General features: G+C 38.7%; 1 protein-coding gene across 1 annotated transcript; it reads right to left on the bottom strand.

Moving 5' to 3' along the window:
• Positions 1–229: 229 nt before the first annotated feature.
• On the bottom strand, positions 230–6,756 carry LOC106933679 (sodium- and chloride-dependent GABA transporter 2-like). The gene is made up of 14 exons (XM_088012176.1): positions 6,512–6,756; positions 6,281–6,415; positions 5,386–5,526; positions 5,166–5,244; positions 4,389–4,521; positions 4,035–4,169; positions 3,843–3,946; positions 2,590–2,714; positions 2,194–2,306; positions 1,972–2,109; positions 1,725–1,827; positions 1,468–1,568; positions 620–790; positions 230–420 (listed from the first exon to the last, which is right to left on the bottom strand). The coding sequence occupies exons 1-14, from the start codon at positions 6,699–6,701 to the stop codon at positions 247–249; spliced, it is 1,842 nt and encodes a 613-aa protein (XP_087868302.1). The 5' UTR covers positions 6,702–6,756; the 3' UTR covers positions 230–246.
• Positions 6,757–22,069: the final 15,313 nt, after the last annotated feature.

Below are 22,069 nucleotides of genomic sequence, written 5' to 3'. Positions count from 1 at the left end.
TAATGTCCCTTATAATCTGCTTTGTTTGGTTACATCTTTGTTCTTCTTGTTCATGTACAGCAAACCAGCTCCAATGATGATATATATGAATATACATAAAAATAGATGTATGAAAATATATACAAAAAATACACTTTGTTTTAGAGATGGCTGAAGATAGACCGTGGACCTGGATGGGTCATTCTCCGGCTTTGGTTCGAAGGATTTTGTTGTCTGAACATTCGGTGACTCAGACCTGGATCTCTGCTAGTAGACGGTCAGCCTGTTGGCTGAGCAGTTTGTTGGTTCTACCTCAGTGAGTCCGGCCGTCTGGGTCAGAGGTTTGAGCTCTGTGTACGGAGCGCTGCTGTCGCTCTCCGGTGTGGAAGTGCTGCGTATTTGGTCCAAGGTAGCGACGGGCTTACAGAGCGATAGGAAACGCTGAGGAAAGAGACGTGAAAAGCAACGTGAAGATTTGTCTTCAGAGCCTTTTAGGGGTGATGTATGAACAATAAGCATAGCTTATTTCATATGTGTGTGTCTCTTGTTAAATTTTAGCTGGCTATCCCAATCTTGTGTTGATTTTTCAAATAATCCTACTTGTTTGTATCTGTTAAGCTTTGGCTGAACTCGTGCTCACCTGTCGGAGTGTGCCTCGGCCTTTGATCAATTTGAAAAGCACAAACAGAGGGATGAGCGAAAGAGAAACTGTGGCAAAAAACCATCCCAGGACATTTGCCCATAGCGGATAAACGTAGGAGTTACTGAACTTCAGTGGAGTATATTTGATAATCGAGAAGATGAAGGTTCCCTGTGAAGACACAAGACAGATGAGATTTATGAAAACATCAAATACCACAAGCTGAAGCCTACAATTCGTAAAAGATGTTTGAACAGTTGAACATAATTGTTTTGATCTCACAGGTTTTCTTGGGGTTTAGGTTTTGGGGCTGGAATGATGAAGGAGTTCTGCGTTGGTTTGTAATTTGATTTAGTCATTTAAGTGGACCAGTAGAAGAGGATGCTCTCTTACTTTTCCTATTTTGAACAGACATATTAATACTCTAGGCAAACATATTTATCCCCCAGGAGGTCATTTGTTATTAATGAAATGTTTCTGGATACTCAGATCATCTTAAAAATAAAGTATTGATGCTTTAGTAACATTTATTTTATAGAATTAAAACCCTTCATGATTAGTTGCGTTTGAACTATAATAAAACAAACATTGATCAACATACATGTATATTGATGATTTTATTGATCAAATTATTTTTGACATTGTTGACAGTATGATGCGTTTATGGTGTTTTTATGTTTCCATGATGTAAAACACTTTGAACTGCCTTGTTGCTGAAATGTTCCATACAAATAAACTTGATTGATGATTGAAAATGATTGACGAATCGACATAACAGCCTGTTGACATCTTTATATTAATTAACATACACAATGTCAGACATGATGTCAGTGATTTATTTTACTTACAAAGCAAACCAGAGGAGTGATGTACTGCCAGCAGTACTTCATGAAAGGAAATGGATGATAGCCAATCATCTCCTTGATGTTGTCGTTGAAACGGTCTGCACCTGTTGGTTAAAGGCACTGCAGTGATTGACACAGTTCAGATGATGATGATAATAGTAATAATAATAATAATCATAAATAATAAAAAGCTTCTTGGCATAATTGTGGGTATGCATTTGCCAAAATCAAGAACAGTAAAATAAATCCAGGTGACTCACCATAGACCCAGCCAATGCTAACAGACTGGCAGAACGAGAGGATCAGCAGGGTGGAGCCGCTGCAGACGTGGTGATCCAACAGCTGCAGCAGGTAAATCCCACCCTGCACATGAAATGTCATTAAGCTTTTAATTAAAAATAACATTTTAGTTAGCACAAACATGTAAATGTACAAAGCCAAAATAAAAATGTAAAACATTTGAACATTTTATTCTCTCCCACTCTGTCCTTATTAATATGTCCAAACCTCAGTAACAAGTAAGAATCCAAACATGCAGAAGATGCAGGACATAAGAAGCAGAAGCAGCTCCCGCCTGTAGCCTTGATGCAGGTAAGAAGGGAAATGATCGACCAGAGACGTCATCACACACTCTATACCAACAAACTGGAATGAAATGATTAGGGGGAAAAAGTTATTACACTTATCAATGTATTCATACATTTATTTATATGACTTGAGTCTTGCTACCTGGCTGTCTAGTCCAAGCAGAATGATCATGAGGAAGAAACACACGGACCACACCTGAGGCATCGGCATCATGGCCACAGCACGCGGATACACAATGAATGCCAACCCAGGGCCTAGAAATGTTATTTTAAAAACAAATAAAATTATAAATATACAAAATGGGTGAAGAAAATGGATCAGAGGCCTGGAGTATATTCAAAACCATATTTAAACAAGGCATTTTAAAATAAGCATCTTCAGTTATTTAAACATGCCAATTTAAATAAACTGCATCAGTGACTCAATCCATCAAAACAAAATAATTTGTCAAAATTAACATAATGCTATTTGTATGCTACATTTACTTAAGAGCTGTGTGTGAAAAAATATATATCTAATATCATGCAAAGTAAGAACCTGATGTTGCTACTTCAGAAATGTCCACGCCTTGTTCGAACGTCATGAAGCCCAAAACGGAGAAAATGGCAAAGCCAGCCACAACGCTGGTGGCGCTGTTCAGCAGGCACAAGTAGAAACAGTCCCTGCATGGGAAAAAAAGATGTACATTAAAGTTTTTATGTAAAATATGTAGGTAACAAAACACTTATAGTAACACAATAAAACCAAACTTTAATTCTGTACACAAACCCACAACCTGTTCTTGTTTACATTGTTCAGTTCTGTTTTGCTTTGTAAATTAGTCGGTCTGGGAGTTTAATATGAAGCCACACAGTTTGCACAACGCTAGAACAAGAACAAGCAGCCATTGTTCACTGGTTTTGCTGTTTTTGACCAGATCTGGACACATCCTGACATTTGCAGCCAGGTAACATTCCAAAGTTGCCCCAGCTGTAGGGATGCAGTGACCCTGCAGTCTAGACATCACTAATTGGTTCTTGTCAAACTCAGTCAAAAGTAATACTTAACCATTTCTGTTCACAGCAAATCAACCTGAAAAGCAGATATTTTTCTGACTTCCTAATTCTGTAAATTGGCCCTCACTGTTGGGCTCTATTGTCAAAGATAATTAATGATCTTCAAATAACCATGGCGACGGTGTGTTCAGGGGGCCAGTGATAATTCTCTGCTTCAGAGCATTTTCATGCAGGGCATAAAGTTAACATTTTGGTTCATGTATTAATGTTTTTGAAGTTTGTGCTTCGTGACTTGTGGCAGAATGTCGATAGTTTTCCTTCTAACTGTGGCTTCCTTCCACCATCTCCTTCATAAAAGACTAAATTCATGGAGCACATGGGTAATAGTTGTGTATATTCCTCCACCTGAGCTCAGTATTCCTTCATCATGGCTGCTCTTAGCTTAGCTGGTCAGATTAACTGGATGGAAATGTCTTGGTACTTTTGCAGTTATATCAGAATCTACATTTTTACATTTTACTGCATGATGGATCAAACAGGACTTTATATAATCTTCAAATATTGGCATATTGCTTTTAACCTCTACCAAACATTACGTCTGATATGACTGGGGAATTTTTTTTATTCTTGATGCTGCTGCTGCTTGTTCACTGATGTTTAATGTATTGTTTTCATTCAGGTTCCCAATCACACACTGTTGTGTGTGAGTTTATGAAATCCCACATTTGTGGTTCATATTAATGTGTGAATGTTCAGGAGTTGAATACAGTTTTAAGACACATTTATTGAACTTACCTGTAACAGTTATTGTTGAAGGAGTTGTAACTCCCAAGAGAAGTGAGGAAACCAAGGCTGATTGCATAGGAGAAGAAGATCTGAGTACCAGCATCCATCCAGACCTGGAGAAAGTGAACAAACATTAATCCGTGCCTTCTTTGAACATCGCTCTCAATAAGTGTGACATAAGCGTTGGATATATATTTTTACCTGGGGATCTGAGAGGCGAGAGATGTCAGGGTAGAGATAATAAATGATCCCATCCAGAGCTCCTGGGAGGGTCACGCCTCGTATCAGCAGGATAAACAGCATGACATAAGGGAAGGTGGCTGTGAAGTACGCTGCCTGTGTGGGAAAAGAAAGAAAAGAAAAGATGTTTCATATATTTTACAGATCACAGAAAACAAAAATTATATGAAATCAAATGTCAAACGGGAACTGTTGTACAACATAGATGAAAGAAAGTAACAAGGACACAACCTGCTTGTTTCTGTCATATTAAGTACACACACAAATACACACACTGATATGTAAAAAATAATGCTGATCTCTGAAGTGTCAGACCTTTCCTGTTGACTTGATTCCTTTCCAGACACAGAAATAGCAGATGATCCAGCTCAGGATGAGGCACAGCACCAGTTCCCACCTCAGGCCACCCACCTCCTCGATCCCACCGGAGATCTTTAGAACTCGATGTCTGGTCAGAGAGGTGGCGGATGGGGTGAGAATGAAAGATTAGGACAAATGTTGAAAAGTAAGAAAACAAAATGAACTTTTTCTCTGTTTCTGCCGTCTGTTCTGTCAGTGTTAGTCGGTTGTGTCCGCTCTTAGTGAGCCTGGTTCGGTTGGAGGACACCAACTGTCCCCCAGCCTTCCTCTCCACTGTCGCCATATGCTTGATCAGTAGGTGGGATTGCTGCGAAGCTAATGTGATACAATCCAATGAGCTTGAATAGATAGACAACTTTATACCAGTTGTCATTATAAACTGAGTTTAGCAAGTCATTGACTTTTAATCTGTCTCTATGACTGAATTAGGCTTTAAAATTCAACACAACTGTATAGTTTTAAAACAACATTATAACATGATACATATGGCTCAGCTCAGAAAAGCTGATTTTACGTAAAACCCCCCTTTAATCTTCAACAGACTTTGAAGCTAATAGTTTTAACAAACTATGGAAAAGTTCAAGGACAAAAATGGTTTACGAATAAAATAAAAGTTGAAAGACGGTAGGAGCTGCAGAAAACAGGACAATGGGAGATGGGGATTACTGAATAAAGAGATAAACCAGAATATAAATGAGTGAAATATAAAATAAACTGTGAACTCATGCTTACTCCCAGAACTCTACAACGGGGAGCGTAGTGTTCAGTCGTGATTCCAGGCTCAGATTCAGACGGCTGTCGAAGCATGAGTCTAATGTGACAACATAAAAACACACCAGAATGCTCATTTTACACAGAAAACTACATGAAGCTTTATACTTTTTAAAATACAAAATAGGTTTTACAGCATTTCATACTTTGATCTGGATATAAGCAGCATCACAGGAACTACCTGAGTTCCAGGAGTTTCCACATGAAGCCCATGGCAGGTCTGAGCTGAAGGAGGAGAACAGGTAAAAAAACGCCCAAGCAAGGATTATGATGTATGAAGTGGCGCTGAATGCGATGATAAGGTGACTGGCATAACCGATGCCTGAGGAGGGAAAGACAAGAAATGATTCTGGTTCAATCAAAGTTTTCTCAGCTTTTTAATATCATTTTAATAAAACACTTAGAAAATAATGCAAACCCGATTAAGCAAGACAAATTACTTTATCATGTCAAACAACATAATCCCCATTAAAACTGAAAATGTTCCAATATGCCTTATTACAGCAGCTTCTAACATTTGAACAGGATTAGTTCCAGCCTTTAACTGTCTGTCTGTTGGAGACATCAAACAACAGTTTAATGTTTATTGAGATACTTTAAAATGTGGTCAAAGGAAACTATCAGCATTCTCCTTCAAAATATTTAACATTTGTTTAAGGAAGTAAGATTTTTGTTTTGCAAATAAAATTCAAGTAATTATCTGAGTTTTTTCCAGCAGAAATCAGGCAGCCAACTCTTCCAGTCACCAGCAAGCAAGAGAAACTTCCTTCAATGCAAACTTGTTCAAGGCACAATAAACATATGACATAAAAATAAAGAAAGTTTTCCAGTGCCGCCCTGGCAGCTGTCCTTACAGCCAAGAACCGCTGAGAGATTTGATGCCCTAAAGTTTCGCTCATATTTGCTGATAATTCACTGAAATTGCTATGAAAAGACTAAAAATTAATCAAAGACTGATCTTTTTGAAAAGTAAAGCCTTGCTGTGTCCATGATGTCTGTACGAGTTAAACAGTCTTAAGTTTCAACATTTCAGTGAGACGTTTAAAGAAACATGAAAATAGTTCCGCGTGTTTCACCTTGAAAAAGCGGACAAATCTTCCGCCAGCATGTGATTCCCCCCTGGCTGGTGTACTGCCCTAACGCAGTTTCAAGAAAGAACAGGGGTATTCCACACGTAAATATGAACACGATGTATGGGATGAAAAACACGCCTGTAGAAAACAAAACAAAAAGTGACAGCGGTAAGGAGACAGAGGCTGCTGAAGAGCCAGAAGGCCGGAGCGCCACTTGTGCGTAAAAGCGCTCACCCCCTCCGTTCTTGTAGCACAAGTATGGAAACCTCCAAATATTTCCAGGGCCGATAATTGCCCCCATCACGGTGAGGATGAACTCCGTCTTGGTCCCCCAGTGGCCCCGTTCCTCCACTTCTTTGGACTTCTGAGTGAGTCCGTTTGATACGCAAACCGCTGCGCTGCTTTTTATCCTGTTCGTTGTCATCTTCAGTCTTCTGATCTTTAGTTTGATAGAAGAAAAAAGATCCTCTGAAGAGACATATGCCTAAATGCTGAGCGATCTGAGCAGTAGTAGTATATAAATGCCACGGTGCGTGTGTGAGTGTTGGGGTGAGGAGGGGAGAGATGCAGCGATGTGAATGGACTTCTCTTATCAATGGGGGTTGAAACTATTTAAATTAGGGGAATCAGTGGAGGGCGTGACTTGAGAGGGTAACAAGTGTATTGAGGACCGGAGGAGGAGAATTATTTGGCTTTATTCTTTGAAAGTGTGTTTGTTTGTGTGTGTTTTAGCATTAACCATTAAGCACCTATTTGTCCCATTTTTCCAACAAATACTACTTTTTGAGGACCCGCTGCTTCCTACGGGACATAACCACTTTCCTAAGAAGTTACTGCTGCCATGAGGGCATGAAAATCCATAAAACTCCTGGATTAAAAAAAAAGTAATCCAGGATAAATTGTCTCCATTACTGAAGGCAGTGTAAGGAATCACTCATGGCATTATTCAAATCTGTGATGCTTCTTTGGTTTATCATCACAACATTTTTAACTCTTTAGTTAACTAACCTGAATTGTTTTAGTTGCTAATATAAGGTATTGTTATAATTGGAGGTCACATCCAGGGACAGCTCCTCTTCTCTGCAGAACCAATCAACTATAAATCTGCTGCATTTTTGATCCGGAGATCCTTAAATTCCTCCAGGACTGCTTCCTTTTCTGGCTCAAGACCACGGCCTCAGATGAGGCACTGAGCTTTAAATTCTGTAACAAAAGTAACAGAAAAACCCTGTAAATTCTAGACGCTAACAGGTAAAAATACTGCACAAAAATAGGACCGCGAAGTCCTAGTGCAAAAATTCGCATGACAGGTGGACGGAGCCTGGTGCTCCAAGGTTGGAGACCTTGTCCTGTCAGGCGACGGGGCCTGGATAAACCGCGTTAAACGGACAGCGGAGTCCGGAGACGACAGGAGCTTAAATTCCGTAACTTTTTTTTTTTAATCGTTTTTTTTTTCTTTTTTCCCCCCCAAAATCTCTTTCTCTTTTTTACTGTTTATTCAATGTCACATGCTGTTTTTATTTAGTTTTTTAACTATGTAAAGCACCTTGAAATGCCTTGCTGCTGAAATGTGCTATACAAATAAAATTTGATTGATTGATTGATTCACATTCAGCTGCAAGCTGTTCCAACAAAAGCTGTAGATCACAAACAGATGAAGCCAAAAGGACTAATGATCCAGAATGCTGCTGCTGCTGTTCTGACTGAGAGCTTGATTTACTTCAGTGCTATAAATCAGTAGATGCATTAATTATGCACTCTGACTTGAGAAATAATGTCACAGCCAAATCACTGCTCATGATAAAAGAAGATGTCGAAATGTCAAAATACTATGTGGAGCTGTTCACAGTAATTACCTTCTAGAGCAACAACAAGTAAGAGTTTACAGTCTTAAAAAGTAATATTTGTGTTGGTCAGCAACACAAGCAGCTCAGTCTGTTGTGTTTTGTTCTGGGTTGTGTTGTTTATTTGTTTATTTATAATCATATTTTTCCCCAGTCCAGCGAAATAAAACATGCTTAGATCCACAAATGTCCCATAACCTTTTAAAAAAACACAACCTACATAAGTTTTTTTTGTAAATATCTACTACAGGAAATCTGTTGTTCTTAAAAGAAGCCACATTTTATTTTTGTTTTTAGGTTTTTAAATAAAGAATAGCATGAAATATTTGCAGAAAAGATGGTGCTTTCTTCAGTGGAATGTATAAATTTAAGGAAAATGAAAAAGAAAAAAAAAACATTTTCCAACTTAATGACAATAATGGTAAAACAATATAATTTTTATCTTTTGTACCATTCTGTTATGGAAAATCTAAAAACAGCTAAAAACAACATTTGTTATCATGTCTATATTTAAAACAGTTTTACTGTTTATCATTTTAAGCCTGACTTATTAAGATCCACAGGCTGGAGATCCCTGGGGTCAATGATTCAGTGACAAATCGCTGTACATATGAAGTCGCTGTACAAGTACATTTAACATTTTCACAAAATATTCTTTCAATCACTGAAAGCTGTTCTGCCCCCAAAATATTCAAATATTTGTATCATTTAAATAACTGAGTTATGTATCATTTCTAGGTTGTACTCAATAGTTTAAAATACTAGAAAGTAAAATAATAAAGGTAACCTTGTTAAATGTGCTTTTGAATAAATTGCAGTTTATACAGTAGATTCTTCAGCTTTATAGATTATTTTAAATAAATACAAACCTGACCAAAACAGCCAGAGAGAACTTGGAGTTTTTGTCAGTAATTGAACTCGCTGTTGATTCTGGATTCATGTATCAGATCCTGGGTTTGAGGATGGAATGGCTCCGGATGTCATCCACAGTTCTCCTACTGACCTTTGGGTGGCGCTAACTTTCATAGCATTGCTTTCTGAATGTCAAGTTAAAACAGTAAATGGTGTATTTGTGAGTGCATTACCATCTCCACCCAACTGGCACGCACCTCACAGGAAATCAAGCACACCCATCCCTTCTCAGGCCCATCAGAAACCTATAAAGTTACTGGCACACCTGTGTTCTGAATCATCCCTTCAGATAGTGATGGCCAAATGAAGCCTCATGAAGCAGTGAAGCTTCCCAGCCCATTGCTTTGCCCAAAGGTTCATTACTCGGTGGTTCATTGATTTCTCACTATAGTGACATCTGTTGTTGAAACTGTGACAGCCTTGTCACTCAGATAGACATACTTAAAAAAATTAGTAAATGCAATTTTGTCACAAAGTTTTTGTCAAACTCATGTTTAGTAACAAGAGTCAATAAAATCCTACTTAACTAATCTTTTTTAGTCATTAAAATGATTTGTAGCCAATCCTGGTGTATGTTGACTGTCAGTAGATGTTTTGTCATTGACTGACTTGACAATAGACATTTGTTTTAGTGTTTTCGGAGTGCAGTGCTTGTTGGGGCAGACAGTACTCTTTGAGTTTTGATTTGTTTCCTGAAAAACTAAAATTCTTCAAAAATTCTCTTTTTCTTGGCTTCCTAGTTGACTCTCCGATTCCCTATATTTTGACTCATCAGGCCAGAATTTTACTCTTCCAACAACTTTAAGTCTGTTTCTGCTGTTCAAGACTGATATATCTTTGCAGAACAAAGAAATATTGGAAATTTAAGGAAGGTGTGAATTTTGGAGGTGAAGGGGTTAATTCTTTTTATTTATTTGCCTACCAGCCGCACTTAGGAGTTGATGATGCTGTCATCTTCCTGCTGCAACGAGCCCATATGCACCTGGATGGTGGAGGAGACACGGTGAGAATCACATTTTTTGATTTCTCGAGTGCCTTCAACACTGTCCAGCCTCTGCTATTGGGTGAGAAGCTGCGGGGGATGGGTGTTGGCGACTCTGTGATCTCCTGGGTTATTGACTACCTGACTGGCAGGCCACAGTTTGTCCATCTGGGCAGTGTCTTGTCTGGTGGGGTGGTCAGTGATGTCGGAGCTCCACAGGGAACTGTGCTCTCTCCTTTTCTCTTTACTCTGTACACCACTGATTTTCAGTACAATTCTGAGTCATGTCATCTACAGAAGTTTTCTGATGACTCGGCGATTGTCGGGTGTGTGAGAGGTGGAGAGGAGGGGGAGTACAGGACACTGGTGGATGACTTTGTGGAGTGGTCTGAAAGGAATCACCTGAAGCTTAACATCAGTAAGACCAGAGAGATGGTGATCGACTTCAGGAGGAGGAAGACGCCTTCACAGCCACTGAGGATTAAGGGAGAGGTGGTGGAGGAGGTGGAGGACTATAAATATTTGGGAGTGGTGATCGGCAACAGACTGGACTGGACATCCAATACTGATGCTGTGTACAAGAAGGGGATGAGCAGACTCTATTTCCTAAGGAAGCTTAGATCCTTTAATGTGTGCAGCAAGATGTTGGAGATGTTATACAACAGCATTGTTGCTGGTGCCATTTTCTTTGCTGTTGTGTGTTGGGGTAGCAGCATCAGAGCCAGCGACTCTAAAAGACTGAATGGGGTCATCAGGAAAGCTGGCTCTGTAATGGGACTGCAATTGGAGACCCTGGAAAATGTGGTGGAGAGGAGAACGTTGAAGAAGCTGTTGTCCATTATGGCCAACAAGCTGCACCCTCTCCATCACACAGTTGATAGACAGAGGAGCACTTTCTCACACAGACTGCTTCAGCTCCGTTGTCGCAGGGACAGGATACAGGAAATCTTTCCTGCCACAGGCTATCACCTTATATAACAAACGTTAAGTTACCTTTGTACATATCTGCTCATTAATCGATATTGTACAGATTGTTTACAAAGCACTTTTGTACAGACTGTACAGATTATTAATTTTCACTGTTCATACTGTACAGAATCTTACATCTTACATTTTATATTTTATGCATTTATCTTATTTTTATTTTATTTTTCATATTGTAATTTGATCTGTGTGTATGTGTATGCTGCAACTGCACAGTAATTTCCCTGTTGGGATGAATAAAGTACTTCTATTCTATTCTATTATATTATGAATCTTGTGAGGATCATCTCAAAGTATCCCCAGATGTCAGATGTTTTCTTCTTGCTGGCTCCATGTCAATCAAGTTTATTTGTGTAGCACCTTTCAGCAACAATGCAGTTTCAAAGTGCTTTACATAATAAAAAAAACAAAACACACAAATATAAAGTCACAAAATATACCATATCAACAGTTGAGAAAACCGGTAACAAACATTACATTTTGATGAGTGCCATCATCAAAATCGTTAATACACATGAACTAAAAAAGGTTTATTTTATTTCTGCCACTGCTGAAGACAAATACTCCTTTGATGCGCGATCAAATTCAATAACCCATGCCATGAAGCAGCACGGCTCATCACGCTTTTATTTTGAAAACCGACACGCAAAATGAAGCAGTCATGTGACCCATGCAATGCGAGGCATCGCTTGTTGCTAGTCACGTGGTTTTCAGCAAGACGACACAAGCCTCGAAGCGGGGCTTCATCGGACACGCCCTCTTTCCACTCGATACACGCCTCGAAAGCCTGGCTTCAGGTAGCCCATCACTACGGAGCCCCCCAGGGGACATGGGGAATTTTTTTTCTTTTGCGTTCCCTCGCAAAACTTTTGCGTTCCCTCGCAAAAGGTTTTACGTTCCCTCGCAATACTTTTGCGTTCCCTCGCAAAACTTTTGCGTTCCCTCGCAAAAGGTTTTACGTTCCCTCGCAATACTTTTGCGTTCCCTCGCAATACTTTTGCGTTCCCTCGCAAAACTTTTGCGTTCCCTCGCAAAAGGTTTTACGTTCCCTCGCAATACTTTTGCGTTCCCTCGCAAAGACTTTTGCGTTCCCTCGCAAAAGGTTTTGCGTTCCCTCGCAAAACTTTTGCGTTCCCTCGCAATAATCTACTGATCAGTTCATGCGGCATAATTGATATTATAAGCCTTTTTTACTGTGGAAGCCGTACTTTCTGCTTTAATACAAGCTTATAAGGTTTTTCCATGGACTATTGAGTTATTATCGCGGGGTAATAAGTCATCTGATTGTGTCTCTGTTGTGTTCGTGTCTGAATGGAGGGCTGCTTTCTGTGCCGTTCCATGTGAGCTTTAACAGACATAAACATGCAGTAAATAAATCGATTTTCAATCAGTTTTTTGCACCAAAGCGTTAATAATAATAAACACGTTTTCACTGAGGCTCTATAAGAGCAAAATGAATGAAATAAGTAATTATTGATATGACAGGAGCAGCGGCTTTGACACCTGGTGGTGGGCGTGTCGATGTGGGAGTGACTGTCATGAAGTATGAATGGAAAGGTGACGCTGCTGGCTCGGTGTGTGAGGCAGCGGGTGAGCTGGGGGGGTCAGTCCTCGCAAAGTTTGGAGCATAATAAAAATTTAAAAAATCGATAATTGTGACAGAACAAAGAAGAGGTTAGGAGTTGATTGATACACGGACAGATGAGATTCCCCGAGTTAATCCAGTGCGGCCGTCTACCACCATTAGTTTGCTGTGTTTTATAATAATAAAACGTGTTTATTATCTTCATCCATCCTTCATTCATGGACCATCTTCATCTCCACTGCAGCAAACAGGCAGCTCTGTTTTATAGATTACAGTCACTAAAAGGTTGCATTGTGCCCTTGTTTATATTATTAATAGTGTAATTCTGTAAAGACAAAATATGTAAATCAGAGCTAAACCACCAGCTCTGATTTACATATCTTGCTAAATTCTGGGTTTGAATATTGCAATACTTTCCTATAACAAAATAGACCTGCAGAAAGAAATTACTAATAAAATATCTTACATATGCATAGTTGTATGCTCTGTATAGAGATTTTCCTTAGCTTTGATTGTATATTTCACAATTTTGTAATTTATCATTGTTTATTAAACTCTGAAAGCTGAATGGCTTTGTTAATATTCTGACCTAGAATGCGGTTAGATGGGCCCTTTTTTTGAGCACCTGCCCCTTTAGTGGTCTCTGCACGGCCCTGACCTGCATTCAGAAAACCTAATCAGTCTTGTTAATGTAATGTGTTTATGTTTGGAATGTAGTTTGTTTGTTTATTCGCTGATAACTTAAAGGTAAATTAATATTGTTTGGAAATGTATTTTGTTCACTATAATCTGCAAGTAATTTTGGTTCATTTGTTTGTAGGTTTTCAACCTGCTTGGTGTGTCTACTCTGACCACTCAAACAAATCATGGTGGTCTTGTATTGAAAAGTGAAGTGATTTAAAGACAAAAGAAAAGAGAAATAAAAAGATGACACTGAGATGAGTTGTTCCTGCGTCTCTTTGATGGGAGCAAGCCTTTTTCAAGTTTGGCCAGAAGCCGAGGTGTTTGAAGAGCCCAAAAAAAACTTGACACTGAAATAGCCTCCCATAAATCTGAAAAAAAAAGGAAAAATCTAGAAGAAAGAAATGTGACAAAAAGCAGAAAATAAGCAATCTGTAGGGAAGTGAAAAGAACTTTAGAGCATTGTAAAGAGTAGCAGTAGAAAAAATATAAAAGAATAATAATAATAAAAAAAAACCTGATCAGTAAGTAGAACTGCTGCCTAAGCTCAGCCTGAGCCGCTCTAACTCTGGGCTTCATCACAAGGAGAAAAATAATAGAAAACAAATGTTGTTCAGTTAACCTGAGGCAAAGAGGGAGAAAAGAAAAACTCAGTATTAAACATTATTACATTTTTTGGGTTTAATTAAAATAATTCCCGAAACAACAAGAGCAGGAAATGAATTGATGCTTCGTCTGTTCCAGTGAAGCCACTTTCCTTTTATTCATTTTCATTAAATATTGGCTGAAGTGAAGTCTAAGAATTATTCATCCCTCTGACCGATTTAGTTTGAAAGTAACATTTTAATATGACCAACATGTCTCTTCTGACTGGAAGCAACATCATTTTATTTAATAATAAAACTAAATGCAGGATACGGATTTCAGTAAGTTTCAAAACTTTTCTAACCAAGAAATATTATTCTGTTCCTCCTCTTAACAGTTTGACTTGTTTTTAATAATCCAGGCAAATTAGTTCTGAAATAAGTTTCCATGCATAATAACTGTCATGTTTGTTCTAAAGTGGTGTAGTGATATGGGGCCCACCTGGGCTGGTCTTCACAAGAAGCCGACCCCTGACCCAACATTTGTATACATTTTTTTTAAATAAAAAGATGTTTCCAAAAACATGGTTTCAAAAACACTTCTAAGCTAGGGGCATAGTTTTTGACTATACTTTTACCTTCCACTAAACTTTCCATTTGTATGTTTGGATGCAGCATGAGTTTAATGTATTTTCTAATATTCTGGGAAACTGAATGTTGTATTTCGTTCATAGTAATAATAAATAGTCAATAGATTAATTTATGAAATTTATGAGTTTCACTTTCTGAATTTGCTGAAATAAAGTAGGATGATTATACTCTGTTCTTTTTTCAGAGTGATGATGCTCTGAAGGAGGACTGGACTTGTTAAATCCACCAGCTGGAGAAGCTGAGAAGCAGTGAGCTCATTCTGGCTGCATGCGGAGGAGGGCGGGGCTCCAGCATCATCACCACCGGCCATCACCGCTTCATTGTAGGCTGCTGCTCATCCACACACCGCCGTGGAAGGCCGTTTCAGATAATCACATTAGTGAAAAATGAAGATGGCATGGACGTTGCTTCATATGTATTAGGATTTCACACTGAGCATTCCCTCTGAGGTGAGTCGGTGGAAGCGGCGGGTTTTTCTGCGTGTTGTTTGTTTTATCATCGTCGGTCGGAAGTGGGAGTTAGTCGGACTAGCGGGCCTGCTGGTTGGAGACTGATTCACTGTTAGCGCCGGAAATGTTATTTTTTGACATTGTGCTTGGACAGAAAATATTTAGGTAGTTTCCAGCGACATGCATGGCAACACGACCTTAGAAACGTGTTATTTATCTGCGTAGCGGTGATTTATTGTACACATCGGCGGCTGGCCTACACCGGCAGACCCGTTAACGATGCTGGGGACCGTCCTGCCTCTGGTCCTGGGGGTTTCCACACACGGCATCGATGCTCTTTCCATGTTCGCGTGTTTTCAGTAACGATATCTGTAAATGCAGGCTGTAGTAACTGACACCAGCTGCCTGGGCCTTAAATTAGCCCGGATGCAAGTAAATATCGGCTGTAATGTGTACAGTCCTGCATGGTTGTTCCTCCTGCGCGGTGAATTAGCACACATTACTGACCATCATTTCAGAGGATGCTGCAGTGATGCTGCAAGACGATGGCAGGATGCTGGCAGGGCCTTCACCGTCAGCTGTAGCCTGCAGCAGCATCACGGAGCTGCAGCAGATCAGACTGTTTCAGGTTCATCACAGACGTGGGACAGATGTTAATTGTTTATAGATCTTATTGAAATTCTGACAGTAGGCCTGATCTATGGCAGTGCCACACATCAGATCAAAACCTTCCAACAATATGATATATATATAGTGTCATGGTCTGTAGGTTTTGTTTTATTTAAGTCATTTTCCCTTCTGCCAACCAACTCTTCTGTTTATTTTTAAGGTTTATTCACCAGATTCACAATTTAACCATCACACATGTTTTTCATTCAGGAATTAAGTCATTAATTAATTAACACAGCAGAAACAATGATATAAAATTTAAACTGTTTTGAAACTGTAGCTGATTAAAATGTTAGTATCTGGCTTCCTGTGAACATAAAAGTATTTTCTAGAAAGAATCTTGAAAGAAGTTGTTCTGAGAACCTTCACAGAGTTTTAATTATCAGCCGATATGTTTCCTACCGTTTTCATAGCTTCTAGTGAATCTGATGTCCATTAAACAAATGTTTCTATTCCAGCTGTACCATGGTTGTTGTAAAAGACAAATACAGCACAGTGGTTGAACTAATTCAATCAGTTGTTTGAAAAGGTTTACATGACAAATGTTCTGTACATAAAATAAGTCCCAGTATTTCAGCTAAAGTTCTCAGACAAGTTGGAGACAAATGAGCCGAAGGATTTTAACCACTATTTCATTGTTTGTCCACCATCATTCATAGAGAATTTACATCACAGATTAAAAATACATTCAGTTGGTTAAGAGACACAGCATGTCAGAAATGATGACCTTATGACCTCTTCGAACATTGCAGCAGATTTCAGCCTTTGGTTGCTTGTACACAGCTGTGAGATTGTGGCTGCAACGAAAATTATTACAAAACTGTTTGGCTCAAGATGAATCGTAATTCAAAAATCAAGCAAATTCGATAAGACTTTGAACCATGTTACATCATAACACCCAGACTGATTAAACTTAAATTGCTCATTTACTTTAGGGAAGCTGGTTCTATTAGTTTTCAGAACATTTGCTGATTCAGTTGCATAACCAGGATTAGCAGGAAGCTAAGTTCTGCTGTAAGAGTTTGTTTGGCTGAAATAAAAAGGGAAAGCTGGAAAGATGAGCTTGTTGAGCAGTTACAGCCTCATGGACATCCGATTACTGAAGAGACCTTTCTGTCTGGGTCTGTGGTTAGGTAATAATGAGACGGCTGCCCAACATAAGTTACAGACATACTCAGTCCATCTTAGAAAATAATATTGCCTTTTTGTATTTTCTTGTGTAAACAGTTTGGAAATGGAAGTAATTTTAGTATCCTGCCCTGCTGAATATCTTTTCATTTCACTTAGAGCCATATTTCAACAGTTTTTCTATGGAAAGTTCACAACTGTAACTCCTGCCCAGGCCAAAAATGTTTAGAAAGTAACAATTATTGGTAATATATCCACAATAATTTAAAAATTCATAACTGTACCGCAATCACAAAACTGTTTTAGACCAAATACTTGCTGATGAAGGTGTTTGTGTGTGGTACATTTTAAAACATTTATAGATTGACATTTATTTTTAAAATCTTTCGCAGAGCATTAAGTTATTGTAATAATCATCATTATTTTTTTTACTGAAATGTTGAAAAATTAACACATTATTAGAAACCTTAGATGAAAGGATGTGTTTGAAGTTTAAAATAAAACAAATATTTATACATTTGTGATATCAACAAATGAATACATATTACCATTAGAGAACCCAGATTGCCATATCCGAGAGCTTTGTTTGTTGAAAAGAGATGAACTAATATATTGACATCATAATGTCTATAGTCAGACATTATGATGCACTTTGTAAAGGCTGCAGCTTCCATAGGAGCTGAACAGAAGGATTCCAGCAGTAAAGGCCAGACGGAGCCAGATATTCTGGAACCACCAGTGTTGAAGCAGCTGCAGGCCTTGTCATGTGAATCCTACCAGAATCCCTGATTGGGTTTTTACTTCACAATCCTCTCCAAGCTGCACTTCTCATGGAGGGTTGGACATCATTAATATGCAGGACTCTGAACAGTCAGATTCATTCTGTAGTCCACTTCTCATGGAGCGTCAGTGACTGACTGTGAAAGTCAAAACGTTTCTGTATTAAAACATTTTATCAAATGTTTAGTTATTTTTAAGCCTAACTCTCTTGGTTACTTTATATCTTACAGAGAAGAAAACAACAATATGAACCTGAATAACTATATCCAAGTCTGTTTTGTTATGGATTTGCTATTAGTGCCGTCATTACAGATGGTGGCATTGCTCTGACTGACCCATTACCCATTCTGTATTGATAATCCTGCACCAACACTTCCTTTGGTATTTGCAGTCAGAAGTGGGTCATGGTGTCAGTGTGCTTCATGCTGCATTATTTCAGATGCACAAATTATATGGCTGCTGCAGAGCATCACATGTACGCTCACAGTCAGAGCCCAGAGAGAGAGACGGGTCAGAACTGTCTGTCCTCTCTTGTCCCTGAGTCTAATGAGCCTGCTGAGCCACAGACCAGAACTAAGTCCAGAACTGACTTAGTTACTGCACTTATCCTCTCATCCAAGACAATGATCAGTGGGTGTTCTCATTCACTTTCCTTAGACTTTCTGGAGAATATAGTAATGTGAACAGAGTAACTGAAAGAACAGCTTTTAAAAATACAAGATATCTAACATATTATCTATTCATTCTATTGTTTTACTGTCCAGTGTAATTTGTATAACTGCTTCTTTGACTCTCGGGGAAGCAGACTTTCCCTGACTCGCAGTCAGGGAAAGTCTGTTCCTGTGGTCAGTCTGCAGGTTGGGTCACAGTGAGAGATGGGTGAAGACTGGGGTCACAAATACAAATCTTAAATGTGGTGTTGATGTCCACCCCTGACTCAGTAGGCTTTCAACCTCTGCCACAAATTACCAAATAGATCTAGGTTTAAAATCCTTGATTAAAACTTTAAATGGTTTGTGGCAGTGAATATTTTGGCAATTTTCTCATGAGTTCACAAATAATTGCATAGTTTAGGTTTGCCAATATATCTGTTTGGCTCCTTCAGAGTTATCAAGTCTGTTTGAAACTTCTCTGATTAATTTGCTCCTTGCCTGGTGGTCCGTGAAGGCAGACGGCCAGGCCAGCTCTTGGCAGGTTTGGAGTTGTGCTGCAATCTTTCCATGTCATGAGGTGTGGTTGAGGTGGTGAGGAGATGACGCAGGCGGACCCAGGATGTACGAATATGACGGTTTTAATAAAGATGATGCTCGAAACAATCCAACAACAGGCAGCACGGCAGAGAGACAGGCACACAGCCAAATACCGGTAGCAACTGACACACAGGACTGGAAACGAGAGCTAACGCTATCCAGGACTTAACAGTTCTACTGGAGCGAACACAAGACGTGAAACAAACGACACTGACTACGACAAGGATCCAACCACGAACACAGACACAGGTGGGATTAAATACACACGGGTAATCAGGGGAAATGAGACACACATGGGGAGCAATCAACGGGGAGGACAGGACCGAGACTCACAGGAACAGGACTATACAGGAAAAACTCAAAAATAAACACACAAAAACACGGATCTTGACATTCCAATTTTAGGCGATGGATTAAGTTATGATGGATTAACTGGCCTGTCCGGTGTGGTTCTTGATTTTCACCTCATTGTTTGTTCTCTAAAGGGAATTTGAGGTTTTCACAGACCAGCTGTGTGTATATTAAGATAAAACTGTACACTAATAGTCTATATTAAATTGTTTTTTTAGGGGTGACGGAGTAAAAACAGTGAATACATCTGCATGCTGCACTTTTCAGATTTCCATTTGTGAAAAAAGCTGGAATTGTAACATTTTTCCTTAAATTCAGAGCCATTTAGTTATTGATGATTTGTCACAATCAATGTCTCACAAGAAACATTAAAATCTCTGGTTGTTTCATGACAAATTGAGAAAATGTCACCTTGTGATATTTAGTATTTCCTCTCATTCCAATCAAATTTGGTCCATCCTTTGAACTTCATTTTTTTACAATGAGCCATTTACAATTAGTTATGTAATGATCATAAGACCAATGTGTAATATTTGAATTTAGGTCCAACCTTGTGATGATCACATGTGGATTTGGCTTTTTCAGGAGGATGTTGAGTGGGTGTGGGGGGAGGCAAACTTCCTGCAGAATTGAAAATTAAACAGAATCTGGTCCTTTGACTGTTTCTGTTCAAAATGCAAATCTTCTAGTTAAAAATGATTCTTTTGGTCCAGTGCTGTTCTATTAAAATGCAGCCCAAACATCACGAGTTTGGGCTCATGTTTGCGTAGAACATCCTGGCCAACTGAATCTTTGATGACAATCTTAGATGGATAAACTAGAGGAGGTTATATAATGTACCTAGCTTTGGAGTTGACAAATTAAAGATCAATAAGGAGCTAGTGATAGATCAATAAAAAGTGATGGGATATCAAGATGATCAATGTTTTGAGAAAAAATGTCTGAAAGAATGAAGCAGAGCCCTTCGAAAGCTAAGGTCCATCCTTTGAACTTCATTCAAAGGATGAATGAAGTTCATCCTTCATTCATCCTTTAAAAGTTGAAAGTGAGGCTACATTATGCAGTTTGCTCAGATTACGCCTGTGTGGGATGAATTTGTTCATTTTTACTAACCAGCATATGGATTCACAGTCCAGTCAGAAAACTGACTGTGACGATAATCAGATTGACTGTGGCTTCAGGCATATTTATATCCAGCCATGCTCTCAGAGTAGAATCTGAATTCATTGGGTAAAATGTAGGTTAATACAGCATTAGTGGTAATGGTAAATTATGATTGGCTTTGCATGATTGTGGTGTAATCATCAGGTCTGGACTGAATATGGCTTATTTTTTTTCAACTTTTTGAAAAAACCACAACTATTTTTGTACATTTAGTTTAGGATGAACTGACAAATAATAAAGCTGAAGCAGGAACAAAGACCATTGTGGTTGAAAAATACTAAAAGTTAACATCTGCTGATCATGTTATGTTATGTGCTTGTGAACTCTCACCAAAAGAACCTGTTTGGGTTACAGACACATGCGCGCGCACGCACACACACACACCACACACACACACACACACACACACACCCACACACACACACACACACACACACACACACACACACATGTTTGTGTTGCTATCTTTGTGGGGACTTTCCATTGACTTCCATTCATTTCTACAGACTAAGCCTTACCTTTACCCTTTTCCTAACCCTAACCATCACATACCTAACCCTAACCAAAACTCAATTCATACCTTAGCCCTAACTCTGACCCCTGACCCAAAAACAGGGTTTCCCCTCGTGGGGACCAGGCTCCGGTCCCCACGAGGAGCAATTGGTCCCCACAACGTAGTATATGTCAGGAAAATCGTCCCCACAAGGTATTACAAACAAACGCACACACACACACACACACACACACACACACACACACACACACACACACACACACACACACACACACACACACACACACACACACACACACAGAGAATGTTGAAAGCTGTTTTCCTGCAGCTGCAGGGGAACCAGACTGTCTCTGTTTTGGATCCTTGGTGTAAAACCATTGTGTTCACTCTGCCTGGTATCGCTGTCATTCAGAACCACTTTATTATTGATCACCTTATAAACTATGTGTTGTGCTTTATATACAAAATAAACCTGACTGAGTGATTTCATCTAACGGTGCTCTAATTATTTTTTTTCCACAACACCATATAATTACATAACCAAATTAAACAGTAAAATTAAAATGTTTTTGGTGTTGTTTGTATTGAGCACAATTTATGCATATCGATATGCATAATTTAATTTATCTTGGAGAAGAAAGCTTTCTTCTCCAAGATAAATGAGAAGATCATTAATCTTGCTCGGTTTTCTCAGAGTTTGTGTGTATTTAGAATGTTTAATTGGTTTTCAACACAGACAGAAACCAAACGAATCACATGGCAGATAGTCAGAGTAATTTTAGCTTTGAAAATTAGCAAATCTCAAAACCTAATTTGGAAATTTGCTTTTCCAAATTTCATTCTAAACATAAAAACTAAGTCAAGTCAAAAATATTGTATTAAATTAAAATTTGTAGTTTCAAATTAGCTCTCACTGATAACTACTCATCTTTTATCGTCTTTCATTTTAACCAATTGTCTTTCAGTATTTTACATTATATTTGTTGGTGATACAATAGTTGATTATTGTTAAAATACTTTAAGGATATTTTTCTTCACAAAAGCTCCATATTTGTTAAGAAATGAGTTGTACTTTAGCTACAAGTCGTGTTTTAATGTAAGGATCTAGAAACATGTTTGAAATTGTAAACTTATGGTTTAACCAACTCTTGGGTGACAGGATCCATTTTAGACCTCAAACAGGACATACTGGGTTCATAAAATGAATTCCATGTATGCATTGAAATGCGTTCCCAACCTCTATCAGATTTGTACTAAACTCAAA

Source organism: Poecilia mexicana, unplaced genomic scaffold (assembly GCF_051168715.1).
Source record: "Poecilia mexicana isolate PSO_F unplaced genomic scaffold, ASM5116871v1 scaffold_14, whole genome shotgun sequence".
In the NCBI taxonomy this organism is placed as follows: Eukaryota; Metazoa; Chordata; class Actinopteri; order Cyprinodontiformes; family Poeciliidae; genus Poecilia; species Poecilia mexicana.
This window is presented reverse-complemented; position numbering and strand designations above follow the sequence as displayed.

What these genes read in the sequence shown, in the direction of transcription:
- LOC106933679 (XM_088012176.1), bottom strand. Translation starts at nt 6,701, where the DNA reads ATGACAACGAACAGGATAAAAAGCAGCGCAGCGGTTTGCGTATCAAAC. An exon ending in TGCTTGGACTAGACAGCCAG is followed by an intron (nt 2,110 to 2,193) that starts GTAGCAAGACTC and finishes ATTTCATTCCAG; the next exon opens with TTTGTTGGTATAGAGTGTGT. An exon ending in TAGCATTGGCTGGGTCTATG is followed by an intron (nt 1,569 to 1,724) that starts GTGAGTCACCTG and finishes TTTAACCAACAG; the next exon opens with GTGCAGACCGTTTCAACGAC.